The sequence below is a fragment of the Lemur catta genome, chromosome 15, assembly GCF_020740605.2.
Source record: "Lemur catta isolate mLemCat1 chromosome 15, mLemCat1.pri, whole genome shotgun sequence".
Taxonomy (NCBI): Eukaryota; Metazoa; Chordata; class Mammalia; order Primates; family Lemuridae; genus Lemur; species Lemur catta.
The window spans coordinates 42,042,451-42,063,756 of NC_059142.1; the positions used below are offsets into that span (position 1 = coordinate 42,042,451).

Here is a 21,306-nt window from a genome sequence, read left to right on the forward strand (position 1 = left end):
ACATTTCTAAGTAACCCCACGGATCAAAGAAATCAAAACAGAAATTAAAAACCATTTTGAACTGACTGAAACTGAAAACACAATAGGTGAACATGTAGGATGATGCTAAAGCAGTACTCAGTTTCTTCAGCTTCTACCTCAACAAATCAGAAAAGGAAGAGCAAATTAATCCCAGAGTATGGAGAAGAAAGGAAATAAAGAACAAAGCAGAAATAAGTGAAATAAAATGAAAAACAAAAAAATGAAATCAGGCTGGGTGCAGTGGCTCATGCCTGTAATCCCAGCGCTTTGGGAAGCTGAGGCGGTGAGAGGATCACCTGAGCCCAGGAGTTTGAGACGAGCTTGCACAACATAGTGAGACCCCATCTCTCCAAAAAAGTTAAAAATTAGCCAGGTGTGGTGGCACATGCCTGTAGTTCCAGCTTTGGGAGGCTGAAGCAGGAATTACTCGAGCCCAGTAATTTGAGGTTGCTGTGAGCTGTAATGATGCCACTGCACTCTAGCGTGAGCAACAGAGTGAGACCCTGTCTCACAAAAAAAAAAAAAAAAAAATTAAAGAAATCAGTGGAACAAAAAGATGGTTCTTAGAGAGGATCAATAAAATTGGTAAACCTCTAGATGACCAAGAAGAGAGAAGACGCAAATTATTAATATCAGGAATGAAAGGGATAACATCCCTATAGACTTTATAGATATCAAAATGATAAGGAATTATTATAAAATACTTTATACCAATAAATTCAACTCAAGAGGAAATGGACAAATTCCTTTAAAGACATAAATTACTAAAGTTTACTAAAGAATCAATATGTAACTTAAGTATCACTGTTAAGTTAATTGAATGGGTAGTTTAAAACTTTCCCACAAAGAAAGTTCAAATCCTATATGGCTTCACTGGTAATTCCATTAAACATTTAAGGAAAAAGTAATATCAATTCTACACAAACTCTTCCAGAAAATTGAAGAGAAGGGAATACTTCCCATTCATTTATAAGGCCAGGTTTTACCTCATCAAAATTAGACAAGAAAAAACTACAGAGCAATATCCCTCATGAACGTAGAGGCAAAAGTTCCAGACAAAATTTTAGCAAATCAAATCCAATATATACAAAGACAATATATTGTGATGAAGTGGTGTTTATCCCTGGAATATGCAATGTTGGTTTAATATTTGAAAGAAAGAAAGAAAAGTATGTATGTTAACAATTGAATCCACATGAAGGTCTCATGGGTGTACATTGTTCTATTCTTTCATCTTTCTGGTAGGTTTAATTTGGTCGAAATATAAATTTGGGCAAAAAAGATAACCAAGATAATTGATTAGCCTATCGTTGTGGTTTACTGGGGCAGTTTCAAGAAGATACAAAGTAACTGGAGTAAATTCTCAAGGTTAACCTTAAGCAGTATAGCATGGTGATTAAGAATGCAGACTCCATATTAGGCTCAAATACCAGCTCTGCTAATAATGTGAACTTGGACAAATTGCTTAATCTCTGTTCCTTAGCCTCCTCATTATGACAGCACCTACCTCTAATAAGCTTTGAGAATCAAATGAATCAATACCTGAAAAGTGCCTGGTGCACAGTGAATGCTCAATAAATGTTAACTGCTCTAGTTGCTCACTTGCAGAGACTGCCAGAAAAGTAATGATGCTCTCCTACCTTGGGTTGTTTGGGGTATTCTCTGCGCCCTCCAAAAGGATGATTTTATTAGGACCACATTAGGACCATGGAAACAAGTGTGTTTCATGCATACATATAAGGCTGTAAGTTGGGAGTATGATATATAGAGTTTTAGATTAAAACTGCATCCAGTAAGTTGGCCTGACACATCTTTCAAATGTATAAAGGATTAATTACAGGTGACTAATATGATTCCTTTGGGTCCAGTGGAAGCCTCTGATCTTCATATAAAAAGAAAGGACCCAGAACAGTAACCTAGCATTTTATATATATACCCTTCTTAAACTTGACACAAAGTTTTTGTTATTGCTTTCCTGGCTCCAAATTTTTATTCTGAAAATTTTCAAATCTACAAAAAACTTGAAAAAATAGTATAATGAACATCTGCATACCTTTCACCTGGATTCAACAGTTGTTAACACTTTGCCACATTTGCTTTCCATGTGTGTATGTCTATACATTGTCTGGGCAAACCATCGGAGAGAAAGTTGCAGACATAATGACCCTTCACCACTAAATACTTCAGCATGCAGCCCCTAAGAACCAAGGCATTTTCCTATATAACCGTGATGCTATTACCACCCAAAATGAAATTTAACGTTAATATCATTTTTTACTATATATAGTCCATACACAAATTTTCCCAATTGTCCTGATCATGTCATGGCATTTAAAGAAAATCCAGAATCTAATCAAACATTAAATATTGCATTTAATTTTCATAATTCTTTAGTCTCCTTCAGTTTAGAATGCTTCCCCATCTTTTTAAAATCTTTTATGGCACTGATATTTTTGAAGCAGTCAAGCCAATTGTTTTATGCAATGTTCCTCAATCAACCTGAATATAATGACAAGGGAATATTTTTAGCAAGGACACTTCGTAAGAAGTATTGTAGTTTTTATTACTCATTAAAATGTATGAGCTAGAAATTATACAAGTAATGATAAACGTAAAGAATTGTTTTACTATATACTGACAGATCTTTGAGACTGCAAATGACCTGAGCTATAGAGTATCCTTATTTGAGAATAATAATTTTTCAATATGCATTAAAGATCATTACACAGCTGGGCGCGGTGGCTCATGCCTGTAATCCCAGCACTTTGGGAGGCCGAGGTGGGAGGGTCACTTGAGGCCAGGAGTTCAAGACCAGCCTAGCCAACATAGCGAGACCTGTCTCTCCAAAAATAAATTAACTGGGCATGGTGGTGCATGCTTGTAGCCCCAGCTACTCAGGAGGCTGAAGCGGGAGAATTGCTTGAGCCCAGGAGTTGGAGGTTATAGTGAGCTATGATCATGCCATTGCACTCCAACCTAGGCAACAGTGTGAGACCCTATCTCTTAAAAAAAAAAAAAAAAAAAACAACCATTACTCACAACAGTTAAGACTCACATGAGCTGGCCTACTTACTTTGTATATAAGTGTGTAAACTCCTGAGGACTTCCGATAATGAACTTCCACATGGCAGTTGCTTTAATCTCTTTATGGCCTTGGTGGCAAAGGGCTACAGAGAATGAGAACACTTTCCTATCCACTACTGGTCAAGAAGAAAGCAGAGAGAACCCCACTACCTTGGACAACTGAGAAAGCTGGTTGATGATGAGGACTTTGACAACCCAGAGAGGAAGGCATCTAGCTAATGTGGAAGACGCTGCAAGACCTTGAGAAAGATGAGGCTAGAGCAGTAAGATGGGTCTGACATGGTGAGGATAAGAGAGTGATCTGGCAAAAACGATTGGAGCAGAGTGCTAAATGAGGGCCTTTTTCCATACTAAGCTTGTGTAGTCTTCTCACCTAGCCTTGGAATAACAGCAGGTTTCTATTTAGCTTGCCTCCATACTGGGGGGGGGGGGTGGCGGCACAATTTAAGCTGCAGTAAGTTGTATACCAAACTACCACACAGGACCCTAAAGAAATAGTTTTTAAAACTGCAAAAAATTGAAATACATCACACCATACATGAAAATTAACTCAAAATGAATCATAGACCTAAAGATATTAATAACTATACAATTTCTGGAAGGAAACATAGGAGAAAAATCCTTGTTACTTTGGATTAGACAATGGGTTCTTTGACAAAAATGTCTTAACTAAGACACAGAAAAGCACAAAGCACACAAGAAAAAAATTGCTAAATGAGAGTTAATCAAGACTAAAAACTTCTCTTCTTCAGAAAACACTTTTAATAGAATGAAAAGACAAACCACAACCGAGAGAAGATATCTACTAAACACATATCTCAAATGACTTATATCTAGAGTATAGAAAGCACTCTTAAAACTAAAAAAGAATAAATATCTAATTAAAATACGGGGTCAGATTTGAACAGACAATTCAGTAAAGAAGATATTTGCACACGAATAGACATTCCACATCATCAGCTATTAAAGAAATGCAAATTAAAACCACAATGAGATTCCACTACACACCTACTATTAGAAAGGCTATAATTTTTTTTAAAAAACTGAAATATAAGGATCTGCTGATGCTGTGAAGCAACTGCAGCTTTCACACTGCCCATGGGAATGCAAAATGGTACAGCCACTTTAGGAAACAGTTTAGCAGTTTCTTAACAAGTTAAATATGCACCTAGCATGTGATGCAGCAATCCCACCCCTAGGTATTTGCCTGAAAGAAATGAAAGTATATGTTTCATGCATATGAGAGTTTTTAGCAGCTTTATTCATAATTGCCAAAAAACTGGAAACAACCCAGATGTCCATAAACTGATGAATGGGTAAACTGATATATCTATACACCTGGAATACTACTCAACAATAAAATGGAATGAACAGTTGTCCCTCAGTATCAATGGGGGATTGGTTCCAGGACTCTCTGGAGATACCAAAATCTGTGGATGCTCAAATGCCTGTATAAAATGATATGCTAGTCGCATATAATCTCCAGTATACTTTAAATCATCTCTAGATTACTTAGAATACCTAATACAGTATAAATGCTATATTAATAGTTGTTATACTGTATTTTTAAAATTTATATTATTTTTATTGTTATTTTATATTTTTATTTTTTCCAAATATTCCCCATCTGTGGTTGGTTGAATCTGTGGATGAGGAGAGGACCAACTGGACTTATGGATACAACAACACGGATAGTAGCATAATCTCAAAAACCTTATGCTAAGTGAAAGAAGCCAAAGAGAAAAGGCTACACACTATTTGATTTCATTTATAAGACAGTCTGGAAAAGGCCAAACTATAGGAACAGAAATTAGATTGGTGGTTGCTAGGGGCTGGTGGTGGGAGGAGGGGATTGATTGCAGAGGAACATGAGAAGCCTTTTTAGGGCGACAGGAATGTTCTATGTTGGGAATGTGATGGTGGTTACATAACTATACATTTGTCACAACTCTTTGAACTGTACACTTAAAAAGGGTGAATTTTACCCTTAGCTAAAGCAAGAGCGAGACCTCGTCTCTACTAAAAAAATAGAAAGAAATTAGCTGGACAACTAAAAATATATATATATAAAAAAATTAGCCGGGCATGGTGGCACATGCCTGTAGTCCCTGCTACTCGGGAGGCTGAGGCAGGAGGATTGCTTGGGCCCAGGAGTTTGAGGTTGCTGTGAGCTAGGCTGATGCCTGGCACTCTAGCCCAGGCAACAGAGACTCTGTCTCAAAAAAAAAAAAAAAAAAAAGGGGGAATTTTATTACATGAAAAGTATACTTCAATAAACCTGACTTAAGAAAATAGAAACCTAAAAAAACAACTAAGTGAAAATTAATTTAAGAAAAAAAGTAACTTACAGTTTTTCCAACTCAAGAGTTTCCATGAGGATGTTCTCAATTGTTGTAAGTGAGACTTGTGTTGTTCCCACGTCTCTGAAGGAGAAAGCCCAAACAGTCATGATATGAACCCCAATACAAAAATTCTATACTTAAAAAGATATTTCAAAGACTTATGATCACTTCAATTTTGGCTTCTCTATAAAACAAGCCAGCTCAAGAGTTTATTTGCCATTGAAGATAATTCTAGACAGCTCTTATTGAAGAAATGTGATTATTATGTTCATTTGCATCGTCAAATGATGCAATGCCAATTAATGGCATTGAATAATAGAACTTACATACTTTTAAACCATTATCTTCCCATTTTAGTATTGCATTCACCTCTCTTGATCATTTACTCTATTTTTTCTTTTTAAAATAGTGAACACCTATTCCTCCTTGCTTTCTGGGATAAATGATGTTCCTACATGCATCTGTGCATTCTATATCTGTATGTGTTCTTCAGCACTGCTCTCTTCCCCTGCTGGCTGTCTTGCCCATCATACCTCCTTTCTTAATCTCTCGTCATTGCCAATAACTTTTTTTCAATAACCTAGTTAAAATTTAAATTATGACTTTTTAGCCTAAAGTCAAAATATTTGATCTTTGATGCAAATAAAATACAAGGGAAGAAATCATCCCATGACTCATGAGATTACTGTAATACTTACAGATATTTTAATGCTGGCAATTTATAAAGATATGAATCTTCAACAGTGGCCAGAGGATTTTGATTGAGAATTCTGAAAAAATGCAATGGAATTAAAATTACCTGCATTTTCCGTGCGCACGAGACTACATGAAAAGTTGATATTCATTTTTTAGTATGAAACTTGTAGGTAAAAAAAAATCATTTTCTGTCTTTACCTATAAATCACCCTTAGACTCTGTAAAACACTCTTCCTTTGGGAACTACCCACATTTCTAAAAGATAAAATGGAGACGAGAAAGAGAAAAAATAGGAAAAAAAAAGTGGATAGCAAGGAACAAATATGCCAATTATCCTCCATAATTCGAGGTGCTTGCCTTTCATCTCTAGAAATTAAAAAAATCATGGTTTAATACACACAGTTAAGAAAAATGTGGACCAAATCCTTGGCTTTAGAGCTAAAGAAAAAGAGATAAATCTAAGAGAAGGGAACTCTCATCACATACTCACACTGGTATTCTTGTATCACATCACAGCCTTGGTTACTTTGCACGTAATCACCTGTTCACTTGTCAGTCTCCTGGACTGTCAGCTCCTTGACAGCAGGGACCACACCTTATTGTCATTGTCATACCCGTGCCTGGCACAGTGCCTGAAATTTACTAGGTATTTAATAAATGTTCGTTGACAAATGATATTGTGTTTAAATATCAGTAACATGAATAAATTCATTTTTTGATGTAAATTTTATTCCAAACTGCTGGAACAGATTTCCTTTTCAATTCTTTAAAGCAAACAAAGAAACAAATAAACAAATAAAAATAAAACAAAAGAAATGGGAAGGAAGAGAAGGAAATCTGTCTTTAGGTTAACTCTACTCGGCCTGGCGTGGTGGCTCACGCCTGTAATCCTAGCTCTCTGGGAGGCTGAGGTGAGTGGATCGTTTGAGCTCAGGAGTTCGAGACCAGCCTGAGCAAGAGCGAGACCCTGTCTCTACTAAAAAAATAGAAAGAAATTAGCTCGACAACTAAAAATATATATGTAAAAAATTAGCCGGGCATGGTGGCGCATGCCTATAGTCCCAGCTACTCAGGAGGCTGAGGCGGGAGGATTGCTTGAGCCCAGGAGTTTGAGGTTGCTGTGAGGTAGGCGGACACCAAGGTACTCTAGCCCGGGCAACAGAGTGAGACTCTGTCTCAAAAAAAAAAAAAAAAAGAATAATAGGTTAACTCTACTCAAGAATCATCAGTATACTGCAGAACAATATAAAAATAACAATTATTACAACTGATATTTATTGCGCTGCAAGGCACTGGTGATTACCATTTCACATTTAATCCTCACAGTAAGCTCACATGGTAGATTTATTATCTCACTTTATAAATGAGGATACTGAGGCACAGAGAGGTTATATAACTTGTCCTAGATCACCAAGCTAGTTAGAAGCAAAGATGGAATTTAAACTCAGTACTGACTCCAAAGCCTGTGTTTATCTTCTATGAAGAAAAGAGGTTTAAAATAGTTGTTATTTTAACCTTAATTCCGAGAGAACTAAATATAAAATCCCTTTTCAAACTTCACCCACTCATGGGGAGAAGCTCTTGAGAATTACAGTTCTCTTTTTATTCATTTTCCCTAATCATTTCCTGTGATTAAGTATTTGATTAGCCCATGATCATTGAGGCTTTAGAAATTTAAAACCATGTTGTAGGTGACATCAGTGAAAATGGTGGAGTAAAGACATCTGAAAATTCATCTCTTCATAAAAGCAACAACAAAAGATATGGCAAAAGTGTCCAGAATCAACTTTTTCAGAACTCCGGAAATTTGCCTAAAAGCTTACAGCAGCCCAAGGAGCATTTATTCAGGGAAAATGGCTGACTTTCTGTAAGAACAGTGAGATTGGTGTTGTTTTAGCTTGCCCTAGACCATTCCTCACTCCCCAGCTCAGTAGTAGCCTTGAAAAATGGCTCACATCCGAAGTACCCGAGGGAACAGAATGGAGCTGGATGGAGCTCCTTCAAAGCCTCATCCCCAATGAACTGTCATTATTTGACCTATCTGGTGGTTCCATGGAAGACCTTACTTGAAACGTTTGTCTTTATTTGACCCAACTATGAGCTGTCAGGTGCTAAAAGCCTCTCCCCAGAGGGTGTCTGTGGAAAACAATTCCAGGAAAAGTGTTTAACATCACAGGTGCATGAGGCAATGGATAAAAGTTGGGGCAAAAAAAGAAAAAAAGCCTAATTCAAAACCTTAATAGAAAACGCTGAGGAATAAGATGTCCATAGGGGCTTTGAAACACTCCAACGTATCCTTGGGAAAGTGGAAGACCATGAAACATATTCCTGGGAATCTGGAAGGTCATGCACAGGTTTAGGGCTGTGGGCATGGTCAGGAAAGACCTGAGAAGTCCCTAAACTCTCATCTCTGGCTGATCCTGAGGTTCTGCACAAGCAGTAAGGGAAAGCTAAGGTGGAGCTGGAAACTACCTTGCTGAGTGCTGAAGCTATGCCCTAACATGCACATGATGAACACAAAATCTATAAAGACGTATATGTGACAATAACAGTATAAAGGGAGATGTGAGAGTGGAACTTTAGAGAAGCAAAATTTTTGTATCCTATTGAAATTAAGTTGGAATTAATCTGAACTAGAGTGTTATAAAGTACGATTAAATGACTAGAATGTAATCCCAGGGCAACCAGTAAGAAAAACGACTCAAAAAAATATAGTCAAAGAAATAAGGGAATTGAAATGGTATACTAGAAAATATCTATTTAACACAAAGAAGGCAATAATGGAGGAAGTGAGGAATGAAAAAGACATAAGACATAGAAAAAACAAGTAGCAAAGTGGCAGATGTAGATCCTACTTCATCACTAATTACATTAACTATAAATTTATTAGATTCTCCAATTAGAAGGCAGAAATTGGCAGAATGGATTTTAAAAAACATGATCCAACTATATGCTGTATCAGAAACTCACGTTAGATTGAGAGACACAAATAGGTTGAAACTAAAAGAATGGAAAAGATATATAATGCAAACAATAGCCAAAAGAAAAGCTGGAATGACTATCCTAATAACAGACAAAATAGACTTAACACAAAAATTGTTGCTAGAAACAAAGACGGACTTTTATAAGGACAAAAGACTCAATCCATTAAGAAGATAAAGTGATTATACATATATATGCATCTAAAAACAGAACCCTAAAATACATAAAACAAAAACTGACATAATTAAAAAAATAGATAATTCAGCAATAGTGGCTGGAGACTTCAATACCCAACTTTCAATAAAGGATAGAACTAGACAGAAGATTAGCAAGGAAATGGAAGACTTGAACAACTATAAATGACTAGACATAACAGACACCTATAGAACACTTTCCAACATTAGGAACATTAAAATAGCAAAAGACACATTCTTCTCAAGTACACACAGAACATCCTCCTGGATAGACCATGTTAGATCATAAGACAAGTCCCACTAAATTTGAAAAGACTAAAATCGTACAAAATAGGTTCTCCAAGCATAGTGAAATGAAATTAGATATCAATAACAGAAATAAATTTGGGAAATTCACAAACATGTAGAAAGTAACATATTCCTAAATAACCAATGGGCCAAAGAAGAAATCATAAGAGAAAGTAGAAAATACTTTGACATGAATCAAAAGGAAAATACATACGTCAATACAATGGGATGCAGCTAGAACAATGCTCAGAAGGAAATTTATAGATATAAATGCTGATGTTAAAAGTCTCAAGCCAATCACCTAAATATCCACCTGAACAAACTGGAAAAAAAAAAAAAACTCAGTAAACTAAATGCAAAGCAAGAGAAACAAAGGAAATAATAAAGATTAGAGCAGAAATAAATGAAATAGAGAACAGAAAAACAATAGAGAAAATCAACAGAATCAAAATTGGTTCTTTGAAAATATCAACAAAACTGATAAACCTTTAGCTACACTGACCAAGAAAAAAAGAGAGAAGATTCAAATTATTTAAATCAGAAATGAAAGAGGAGACATTACTACTGACCTCACAGACACAAAAAGGGTCATAAGGGAAAACCATGACCAATTGTTTGCCAATAAATTCGGTACCCTGGATGAAATAGAAAGATATAGACTACTGAAACTGACTTGAGATAAAAACAGACAACCGACATTAGGATCCTGCATTTGTGCCTAGTGAAATCAAAACAGGGGGACACTCCATGTTGTCCTATTTCTTCCTCCTGCTGTAGAGCTTTCTTGTTTTCACTATGTCTGTGCTGGGGCAATGGAGGGAACGAGAGGGAACTGACACAACAACTCAAGTCTGGGGATGCTACAAGCAACTCTTTTCCACAAACCAAATGATATGAATGCGTTTGGATTCCCAGTGGATACTGTCTTAAACCATTTGCATTTCTGGTTCAATTCCCTCATTTTACACATAAACTAAGGTGCACTGACACCTAATCTACTGCCTTTTTGATATCTTTATGGGAGTAAAATGTGGCACGCTTTTTATTTGCTTCAAAGTTTAAGAAATATCACTCTAAATAATTTTTTAAAATATACCTTATTAGAAGAGGAAAACCTAACTCTTTCTGTATAAACCTTTTGCTGTACAACAATGAGACAGAATAAAGGCAGCTCACAAAATAAGGGAACATTTCTTACCTGTTATTTTTTTTTTCTCCAAATTCTTCTATACGGTCCAGACAGATGGGCTACATTTCCACTCTATTAACTGAGGAGACACAGCAGACTTGAGGGCTGAGGCATGCCATCACGGCCCTGAATGTACTGAAATCCTAACAGCTTTAGCAGAACAAATGTCCAAAGCAGGCAGTGAAAATAAATTTTAAATAGGACAAACTCCAAAACTACCTATGCTAGAATCCCAAGGCAGGCAGGGAGAACCGGTTCCTTGGCAGAAGGTAGACAAAGAACGAGGCAGAGTGACCTAGACCCTGTTGCGGTATGTCTGAAGGACTCGGGGATGGAGTCACCCTTTCCTTCCTTCATCCACACGGCTCCATGAGCCGTGAGAACACGTCTCCCACGCGAAGCTCCTCAATACGGGACCTCTGACGGCATCACCTGAGGCCTTTCTCGGGGCAAAGTCTAAAGAATCTGAAATGGGGACCTGTACTTTAATCCAACTTCTGAGCATAGCCTTGGAGAGGACTCCTTGGCAGTGAAGAACAACGGAAGCAGCGAGGGCCCTGGAACCAGGCAGACCTGGGTTTGAATTCGGGCTCTGTCACTTTCTGGTGAAGTGACTTGAACAAGGACTATCTCTGAGCCTTACTGAGTAGCGTTCGCCTCACAAGGCAGGTTGGGGATGAAGTGAAAGCCCGTGAAGGCACCTAGTGCGGCGCTGGCCACAGGGCCGGTCTCCGCAGTGGGGATGTCGTACCTGCGCGGGACAGGGCGCAGCAACCCTGGGCATGCCCAGTGGCGGCGCGGCCGGGAGCTCCGCAAGCGTGCAATTCTCAGAGGGAAATGCAGCTCTCTGCTCTAAAGGTCCTGTTCAAGTTAAAAACTAACTGTAAGATAAAACGCACAAAAAGGCAAATGGTCGTCATTCAGCTCCTATGACAAGGGAACGAGGAACTGTATTGAAAATTACTTGCAAAGCTTGTAAGTGGTTCCACCACTTACTAAAAGGTGTGAACCTAGGCAAGTTATCCGATGTCACTGAGTTTCAACTTCCTCATCTGCAAAATGGGGATAACAATATGTACATCACAAGAGTTGTTGGGAACATGAAAATGAGAGATCACAGGAGGCAACATGTATCCATGTTTACCATGTGCCAAGCCCTGTTCTAAGAACTTCAGGCATGTTATCTCACTGTATATAAGTACTTAGGTGCCTGAAACATAAACGTCACCTATTAAAGTTATGGGGAAGAGGAAGAAATAACTCAGCTTCCAGGAGAAGAGAAGATAGCTTGTTATATACGTGGGAAGATTAAGACGCAGCTGGGAGAAGAAAAGTATAACAGCTGCTGGGTGTGACAATCTCAAAACTTTTGAACGATTACAAATTAAACAGCCATGTTAAATCGCCCCAAAGGACAGACCTGAATTGTTATTTCCATCTTTAATGTTTACGCCGCTCTGAATCTGAGAAAAAGCCGCCAGGATTCCAGTACATACCAAGACGTGATGACAATATCCCAACGATACCCTGAAGTGTGTAAGCTTTTGTGCATCTACAGCCTCCAGAGGAAGCTGATGTTAGTGGACTGGGGGCAAGGAGAGCATTGATCCAATAGGGATGAAGCTCGGAGTTTCCTCTTATTCTTAGTGTTTCCTTTCTTGGCCTAAGGTTGATGTACCGCTGACATGTCAGCATGTGAACGTGCTCTATCTGAATAAGGCTTTCTACACTGTAGAGTCAGTTTCTAAAATGATGGAGCTTGTACTATTAGAACCAATGAAGTGACTAAAAGAATTTTTAAAAATAAGCCATCAGTCTGGACCTGTGTAGGTGAATGAAGGAGAAGCACTTTAAAGTCAGGAAAAAGAAAGGATAGTAACATTTAGGATTATCAACCACTGCTGGTTTTCCACTAAATATTTCAGCGGAAAGAAATACGATTATTACCATCATTTCAATAGCAGTACTTTACTAATAAGCTCTTGGTATGTCTTTTTTTGTTTTTTTGTTTTTTTTTTCAGACAGAGTCTCTCTCTGTTGCCCGGGCTAGAGTGCCGTGGCATCAGCCTAGCTCACAACAACCTCAAACTCCTGGGCTCCAGCAATCCTTTTACCTCAGCCTCCTGAGTAGCTGGGACTGCAGGCATGTGCCACCATGCCCGGTTAATTTTCTCTCTGTATATTTGTAGCTGTCGAAATCATTTCTTTCTATTTTTTAGTAGAGACGGGGTCTCGCTCTTGCTCAGGCTGGTCTCGAACTCCTGACCTCGAACAATCCTCCCACCTCAGCCTCCCAGAGAGCTAGGATTACAGGCGTGAGCCACCGCGCCCAGCCTCTTGGTATGTCTTTGAGGTGGATTTCAGATTCAAAATAGACTGACCCTATATCACACTGCTGACTTGTTCACTCAGTGTTTGTCAATAACATAGAGGCTTCACCCAGGAGATTTCCTGGGTTGTAATTACCTGGAACCCAGGGGTGATTCTAGGCTTTGTGAGGCCTGAACCGTATCTAATTTGGGAAATCTTCTCTAATAAAAACACACAAAATTATGAATACAAAAACTGCTAGGGCCCCTCCCAGGACGTTGGAAGGTGCCGGTGTAAGCGAGGAGCCCTGAAGCTTAGGCTCCATTCAATTCATGATAAATCCACCCCAGCTGGGGCCTTTTTACAAACTTCTGCAATGCTGGGAAAAATATTGCTTCAACTTGTGAACAACCCAGAACTGTGTCATGTTGGTCATGAAATTACCGGCATCTTCCTTTGGCAACTGGCCTTGGGAAAGAGACGCAATAGGCTTCTATCTCACTACAGCAAATTAGCTTTGTCTATTAGAAAGGTGTGACCCAAAACAAAGGAGCACAGCCCCCAACACATGCTCGGTAAACTGTGACCCTTGTGGCTATCTCTGAAAGTAACTGTGAACTAGGTGGAGGGGTACAGCTCTATTCAGATCTCATAACGGGAGCATTAATCTCTAACACCAGCTAGCTCTGGTTTCCTCATCACCGTGAAGCAAATGCCTTTTTCTGCTGTTTGAGATGAACACAGAAACTCGAGATAAACAAGTTGGTGCCTCCTCCACTGTGAGTCTTTCCTAACCCACCCCTCAATTCCTGTGCTGTCCCTTCCCCTACCTTGTCACCCGGCTGTGTAGACCCCAGCATGGCTCTCATGTCTTCTCATCATCATCCCTCTTTCTCCTGATATGAAAGCCTCTTGGGGACAAAGAGGCTTTGTCCTATTCCATCTTGCACCCCCAGCACTTAGTATAGTACCTGGCACACAGCAGGCATGACACTCATTAATTTTTACCAAACGTGATTCCGTGGGTTGTGTTTTTTTCTGGTGTTGCCTACATAATTAGAGTGAAACTTGGGTTCTTATGAGGGACTCTCAGTGTTATAAAATGTCCACTAAAGGTGGTGAGTTTAAGACATTTGTAAGAAGACTCCGCCTAAACCTCTTGGTGGAGGGATCCAATGAGTGTGCCCTCTGCTGGGAGGGCAAACAAAAAACAGACCCACAGGGTTCCTCCCTAAGTGAGGCCTCAACAAAGTAACAAGGGGACAGAGGAGGCCCCTGAAGTTGGGCATTGGCAAAAACTGTTAATTCAGCCCCAGACACATCCTAAACCCCTTCCTCTAGCCCAAAATGAACTGTGGGAAATTAGACTTCTGAACCACAAGACAGGTGGACAGTCTTTTCCAGAGTCAGGTTTAGAGGAGGATCTTCACCTTGAGTCTAAAATCCCCTTCAGGCCACTGAACATACCCACTAGGATTTGCTTGTGTCACAGAGAAATCATGGAATTTTTGAGCTGAAAGAGAATAAAACCCACCCTTCTTGTTGAAGAGTAGTCAGGGAAGAAAGTATATGGAATTAGACTAGAGCAATGTATTTTCTTTACGAATATTTTTTGCACCGTAGCTTAACATAAATATTATCTTTTCCTACACTGCAAAGGTTCCTATTGCCCACAGATAATTCTTAACTTCTTAGGTATATACTTTTTGAAAAATAATGTTCTGGGTGATTGGGGAGAGAAGTGCCCTGTGGCAGGTTTTCAGGAATTCTTTCTGCTTTACCATCTAAAAGACACTGACACTGAGAAAGCATCCTGCACCTTTCACTCCCTGGAGGACTTTGTGTTAAGCTCCCTTCTTTATGGCTACATGTTGCACACATTTCAGCAGTTAGAAACTCTGCACATGAGGAGGAATCAAAGTCATATTCAAAAGGAGGATTTCAAGGATAATTCGCATAACAGGGCTCCCATGACAAAGCTAATTGGAGCATTACTTGCTTGCTGTCTCTTATTGCCCAAACCGAAGATGACTACTGGGGGAAAGCAGAGCCCGTCATATGTAAGTTACACAAGTCTCTTGGCCTCTTTGGACCTTAGTTTCCTCATTTGAAAAAAATGGATGGATCTTAAGACATACTTTTCAGAGTTCATGATGAGCTTATACCCAGTTAACCAGTAACTGTAGGATGGTTTCACACACAAATAGTTTTTTTTACATATGTTCATCTATTTCACTTACAACGTCTGTAAAAATTGCATTCCATGCCAAGCCTGAAATGTTCCAAAGGTCACTTCTGTCAGTGAATTGCAACCAAGATTTCTACAAAAGAAGAGAGAGACAAGCCAAAGAAGAAGAAGAAAAAAGATATTGTTTGAGAACATTTATCATTTGGCAGTGATCCTAATTCATATATGATGAAACATGCCCTCAATACTTTCTCCATACACTAAAGAAATCTCACTGTAGAAGATATTGGCTTACGATTTATACTTTCATATTTACACATGCAGTGCATTAGATACAAAACAGTGAGTGCTCAACCAATACTTGTGTTAAGAGATCTTTATTTCTCCAGAACAGAGTTTTACAGCTTCAGTGCTGTTGACATACTGGCCATGTAATTCCTTGTCGTGGGGCTTTGTCCTGTACTTTGCAGGTTGTTTAGCAACATCCCTGGCCTCTGCCTCCCAGGTGTCAGTAACATACCCACAGTTGTGACAGACAAAAATGTCTCCAGGCATTGCCAAATGTCAGCTGGGTACAAAATACATTGGATGAGAACCACTGTTCTATAATGATTCACTCTGATCTGTGTAATGATTCTCACACTCATCTTTTCTAGAGATGAAAAGGATTTGCTATATAATTTTAGTAACGTTCTACCAGTAAAATTTCAATATTTCAAAATGAATAGCAAAGAGGTTTACAATAGGTTTAATAAAAATTCCAAATAGAATGAAGTTATATTTGTAACTTACACAAACTGCAAAAACGGTGGGGTTTCAAATGTACCTCTTTCAATTGACTGTATTTTATTGCATGATAAATCTCTAGAAAAAAGAAGATATTTCTTTGATTAGCTATTAGATATCAAATTAGCGGGAACAAATAGCAGAGTTTAGAATGATAATACTGACTAAGTAGTTTTTGTCTACAGTGTCAACTTTTGGATTTGTATTAGAACTTTCCAGAGCCCCTAATCCTGCCTATACCTCTTCTAGAGTCTCACCTTCATGATTTTCATAAACATTTTTTATTTTATTTTAGTTTTTTTTTTGAGATAGGGTCTCACTCATGCTCAGGCTGGTCTCGAACTCCTGAGATCAAGCAATCTTCCTGCCTTGGCCTCCCAGACTGCTAGGATTACAGGCATGAGCCACCAGCGCGTCTCGCCAATTTTCATAAATGAAATATGCAACTATAGATCTTGATAGATTTTGGATGAGATCTTTCCCTAGAGCAGGAGACTTGATTACATGACCTTCTGTAGTCTCATCAAATTCTAGATTATGAGCTCAAAGTTTTTGTCTTTCAATAAAATTTCTAACATGAGAAGAAATGATCTCACATTTATTCACCTTCCTGGTTTAATTCTGTTTTTCGAAGGCAGTTCAATACCAAAAGAAATAAAAGATATCCTTTCACATCATTTGAGAGGAAATTGCTCCTCTAATTAATATCTAACTTTGAACTAATTCAGAATTTTACCATATTAATAGAAATTCATTTTGGTTTTAATATTCCACAAAAGCAACTTGTTTGTTGTACAGTGATGGGACAACAAAAAACAACATGGAACTGGATTTTTATTTGAAAACACCCATTCTTGACTACAGTTGACTATTTCTGTCGATGCCAGCCTGTCCCTCACTCTTCACCTGGCTGGTATAACTCTGTCTGACTGGTGTCTCCATCTGTAGTCTCTTCCTTTCTAAACTATCCTGCACACAGTCACCGGATGAACTCTCCAGAAGTGTTCTCAAAGACCAGTACCTGGGAATTTATGGAAGCTGCAAATTCTCGGCCCTACTCTAAACTGACTGAATCCGAAACTGTGGGGGTGGCATCCGGAACCAAGGCCTAACAAGCCCTCCAAGTGCTTGTCAGGCAGGCTCAAGGTGGTCTTCAGCACTGCTGGTATAACATGGTTCCCCATCATGGCTCCTTTGCTTGGCATTCAAAGCCCTAGAAAATCTGGCTCCAGTCTCCTACTGTCCCTCCTTCTAATCTACAGGTAGTCACGGCATTCCTCAAATACTTTCTTGCGTCTTGCCTTTCTCCCCTTTTCCAAGTTTAGACTATTTTCCCAAAGATGTCTGTCTAAGGATACCCAATGGCCCTGTGAGGTCCTGTTCTAAGAGCATTGCTCTGGTAACATCTTCTCCGATCCACACTGAAGTCCTTTCTCCCTTTTCTGTGCTCCAGAAGCAATTTGTCTCTCTTAGTGCCCATGTCCATTTCTTCTTTTTGATACAGTTATCTTTGCATCCCATTTCTTCTGAGTGTAAACTCCTTGAATGCGTGGACTATGTCTGGCTCATCTGCATGGCCCGCCGTGTTTAAAATTGACACACAAAAATCAAGCAAACTGAAATGTTTATAAAATGAATGAATAGCTGAGGAATGAACAGCACAAGAAAAGTAACTATTTTAAAAGAAATATAATTTTAATATTTGTGGTCCTTCTTCTGCACCTCTGCGGCACTTTGTCATCTACTTAGTGCTTGTTGCATCATGGTTTGAGCTTATTTGTTTGTTTTCCCCTGTGAGATGTTAAGTTCTTAGAAGGGTAGGAACCCTGTCTTACTCATCTGCCTCCAATATTGTCTGCCTCCAATATTAGGCACAGTGCTTGGCATATTCTTTCTTAGCTTTTTCCTTCATTGACTGGCATCTTTTAAATGAATGAGAATAGGTATGCTAACGTGAAATAATTAGCTTACAAAGTATTTCATAGTGGAAGTTATAAAGGGCCTCCTCCATTGAGCAATTCATTCATTTGCTTTTTTCCAAATGTGGCAGAGATTCCCAAGAAGACCAATACAAAAGTGGTCATCCCCTTAAAGCCTAGGAGGTTTGATAATTCAAAGGACTATTTGTAGTGTCATGTGAAGCTCTTTGTACCCACTTCCCTTAAGCCTTCTACATTTGAAAGAAGACTCTATTTGTGCAAGAGGATCATTAATTAGCTTTATGAGGATTAATGATGTACATACTTCTGGACCTCATGGACAAAGGATAAGAATCAAACTTTCATACCAAAGAATATAGTATCTTCTTATCTCTAAACAGATAGAAATACTACGCAAATATTCCCTCCTTGGCAACAAGGCTGGAGAGATTTTTATTTTGTAATTAGTGAAGAATTAGGAGCATTTCTGATATGCTTACTTAGTGTAAACATTTCTAGCTATACCACTGAATCATCATTCTAAACAACCATTTTTAATATAACAATTCCTGCAATAAAATCCTTAATACCAGTCTATTCTCTTAAATATATTTTAATATTCTTGATATTATTTATATTAATATAATTCATGTTATTTAATATTTAAATGTTAATTTAATTCAGATTAAATTATCAAAATATTCTGGACTAATGGCATTCGAACTAGTATAGACGGTCCATATTTTCCTTTCCTTTAGGCAATGACTTGAGGTAAACTTTAATTCCTCTCATTCTACTAAACCAACGTTTTCAAATCTTTTTCTGAAGGCTAGAGAGTGACTATTTTAGGCTTTATGGGCCACATACAGACTCTGTTGTATATTCTTGTTTCTATTCTTTTCTTTTCTTTTCCTTTTACACCGCTTTGAAAATGTAAACCATTCTTTACTTATGGGGTGTATATAAAAACAGACCGTGGATTAGATTTGATCTATGGGTTGTAGACTAAATATAAATATAAGCAGATGGTGTATGAACACTTATAAAACAAGGTTTACATGGGTGTCAATAATTGCTCAGATCTTATTACTACTTTTTCCCTGTAAGTGAAGTTCCTTTCTGTCTGTACCTTGTCTATATGATTTAAAAAACCGAAAATGCATAGCAAGTATCTGATGCTAGAGATGGGCTAAAACCCTACACAGATTTAGAGAACTGCAGAATTTTATTGCTGGAAGAAATTTTAGAGATTGTCTAATTTGAATCTCTTATTTACTTTGCAGATAATATCACTAAAGGCTCATAAATAAATATGATTAACTAAGTAACTTACAAATACCGGAGGGATAGCAGGCCTTCAAATGAATCTTTGCGTAATTCCGTCAAATTGTTTTCACTGAGAATTCTGGAAAATGAAAAGGTTATTTCTGGATCAAAATGCAAACTAGCAACAAGTATTTGCTACACAGGACTAACTCCTATCTATGGAGGAAACCTGGGTCACGGTGCTGCCCGAATGCCCTAATTCTGAATTAACTTCAAGATGGTAATGTCTGCTCTGTTTTCAAACCTTATCTCACGTTCTCCTTTTTGTGTCCATCTCTCTCCAACATGCGCGTGAACGTGTGCGCGCACACACACACACACCTCTACCCGCTCTTCCCACCAAATTTGTATTTAATGCCTACTCTTCCAAAGTCCCTATTAGAATCCAACTCTGGTAGCACACCAAGATCAGCAGAACTGCCATTTTCTCATCTCTTTCCCTAAATATTATTATGAAAGCCCCACATGGACCTATGTCAGGGCCACAAACAAGCTATTAGGTTTTTCCCCATTAAAAAAATCTTTTTGAGAACTACAAGGCGCACAACATGCACATAACATAAATGTTCAGTTTAACAATCAGGAAGCAGATGCCCATGCAATATCATCATGTCAGGAAAGAGCACTGCGAGCATCCAGAAGCCCCGAGGGCCCTTTCCAATCACAACCCTCTCTCTAACCCCTACAGGTAACCACTCTCCTGACTTTTATCGTAATTTCCTTGTGTTTAAAATGTAGTGTTACCTATTATATGTCAGCCATAAGCAACATACTTTAGTTTGCCTTTTCTTGAATTTTATGTAAACGGAATCTCATTGCACATATGACTTTCTATCTTGCCTCTTTCACTCAACATTCTGTTTGTAAATTTACGATGCTGCTGCACGTAGCTGAGGATGGCTCCTTTCGATGCCTGTATGGCGCGTCCCACAGGTCACCACTAGCTACATGTGGTTCCTGAGGTCTTATGTGTGGCTCAGTGTGACTGGGCAACTGAATCTTTAATGTCAGTAATTTTAATTATTTTTAAATTTAAGAGCTGATACTCAATGCAGTTATTAGAAAACGTTTAAGTGCGTTTTTCACCAATGTGAGTATAGGATGCTACTTTATTTTTTCTTTTGAGACAGAGTCTCGCTCTGTTGCCCGGGCTAGAGTGAGTGCCCTGGCGTCAGCCTAGCTCACAGCAACCTCAAACTCCTGGGCTCAGGCAATCCTTCTGCCTCAGCCTCCCGAGTACCTGGGACTACAGGCATGCGCCACTATGCCCGGCTAATTTTTTCTATGTATTTTTAGTTGTCCAGATAATTTCTTTCTATTTTTAGTAGAGGCGGGGTCTCACTCTTGCTCAGGCTGGTCTCGAACTCCTGACCTGGAGTGATCCTCCCGCCTCGGCCTCCCAGAGTGCTAGGATTACAGGCATGAGCCACCACGCCTGGCCAGGATACTACTTTCTAAACTGCATATTTTATGAAATCTAAATGTAGATTAAGTATTTTTGATGAAAATTCACCAACCAAATTTAGACTTCAAAAGAGCATGGAAAAAATAATGTGAACTCTTTAATAATAATTTTAGGCTAATTATATATTGAAATGATAATACTCTGGATGCAATGATAATATTGGAATGATAATATTTTAGATATATGCGTTAAATAAAATATATTAATGTTTGTTTCTACTTTTATTTTTTGAGTGACTACCAGAAAATTTAAGATTACATATGTGGCTCACACCAGGTTTCTATTGAATAATGCTGCCTTAGGGTATTTCATTGTATAACTATACCACAATTTATTTATTCCTCTACTGTTGATGAATATTGAGATTTTTCTAGTTTTGAGTTATTACAAACAATGCTGCTTTGAACATTCTTGTACATGTATTCCGATAATACTTTTGCCTGAGTTTCTCTAGGATGTAATAGGAGTACAAAATTGTTTTCCTAAGAGATTGTGCTATTTCAAGTTGGTAGATTG

General features: G+C 38.3%; 1 protein-coding gene across 5 annotated transcripts in view; it reads right to left on the reverse strand.

Annotated features, from left to right (window-relative positions):
• The window catches only part of LOC123620555 (leucine-rich repeat-containing protein 37A2-like), a 51,155-nt gene that overhangs the window by 14,120 nt on the left and 15,729 nt on the right, over positions 1-21,306 (reverse strand). For all 5 annotated transcript variants that reach the window (XM_045525889.1, XM_045525891.1, XM_045525886.1 and 2 more), the window contains 5 exons: positions 19,333-19,404; positions 16,087-16,158; positions 15,347-15,427; positions 6,146-6,217; positions 5,454-5,528 (listed from right to left, as the gene is read on the reverse strand). In XM_045525889.1, coding sequence (XP_045381845.1) covers positions 5,454-5,528; positions 6,146-6,217; positions 15,347-15,427; positions 16,087-16,158; positions 19,333-19,404 — 372 coding nt within the window. The remainder of the gene's footprint in view (positions 1-5,453; positions 5,529-6,145; positions 6,218-15,346; positions 15,428-16,086; positions 16,159-19,332; positions 19,405-21,306) is intronic.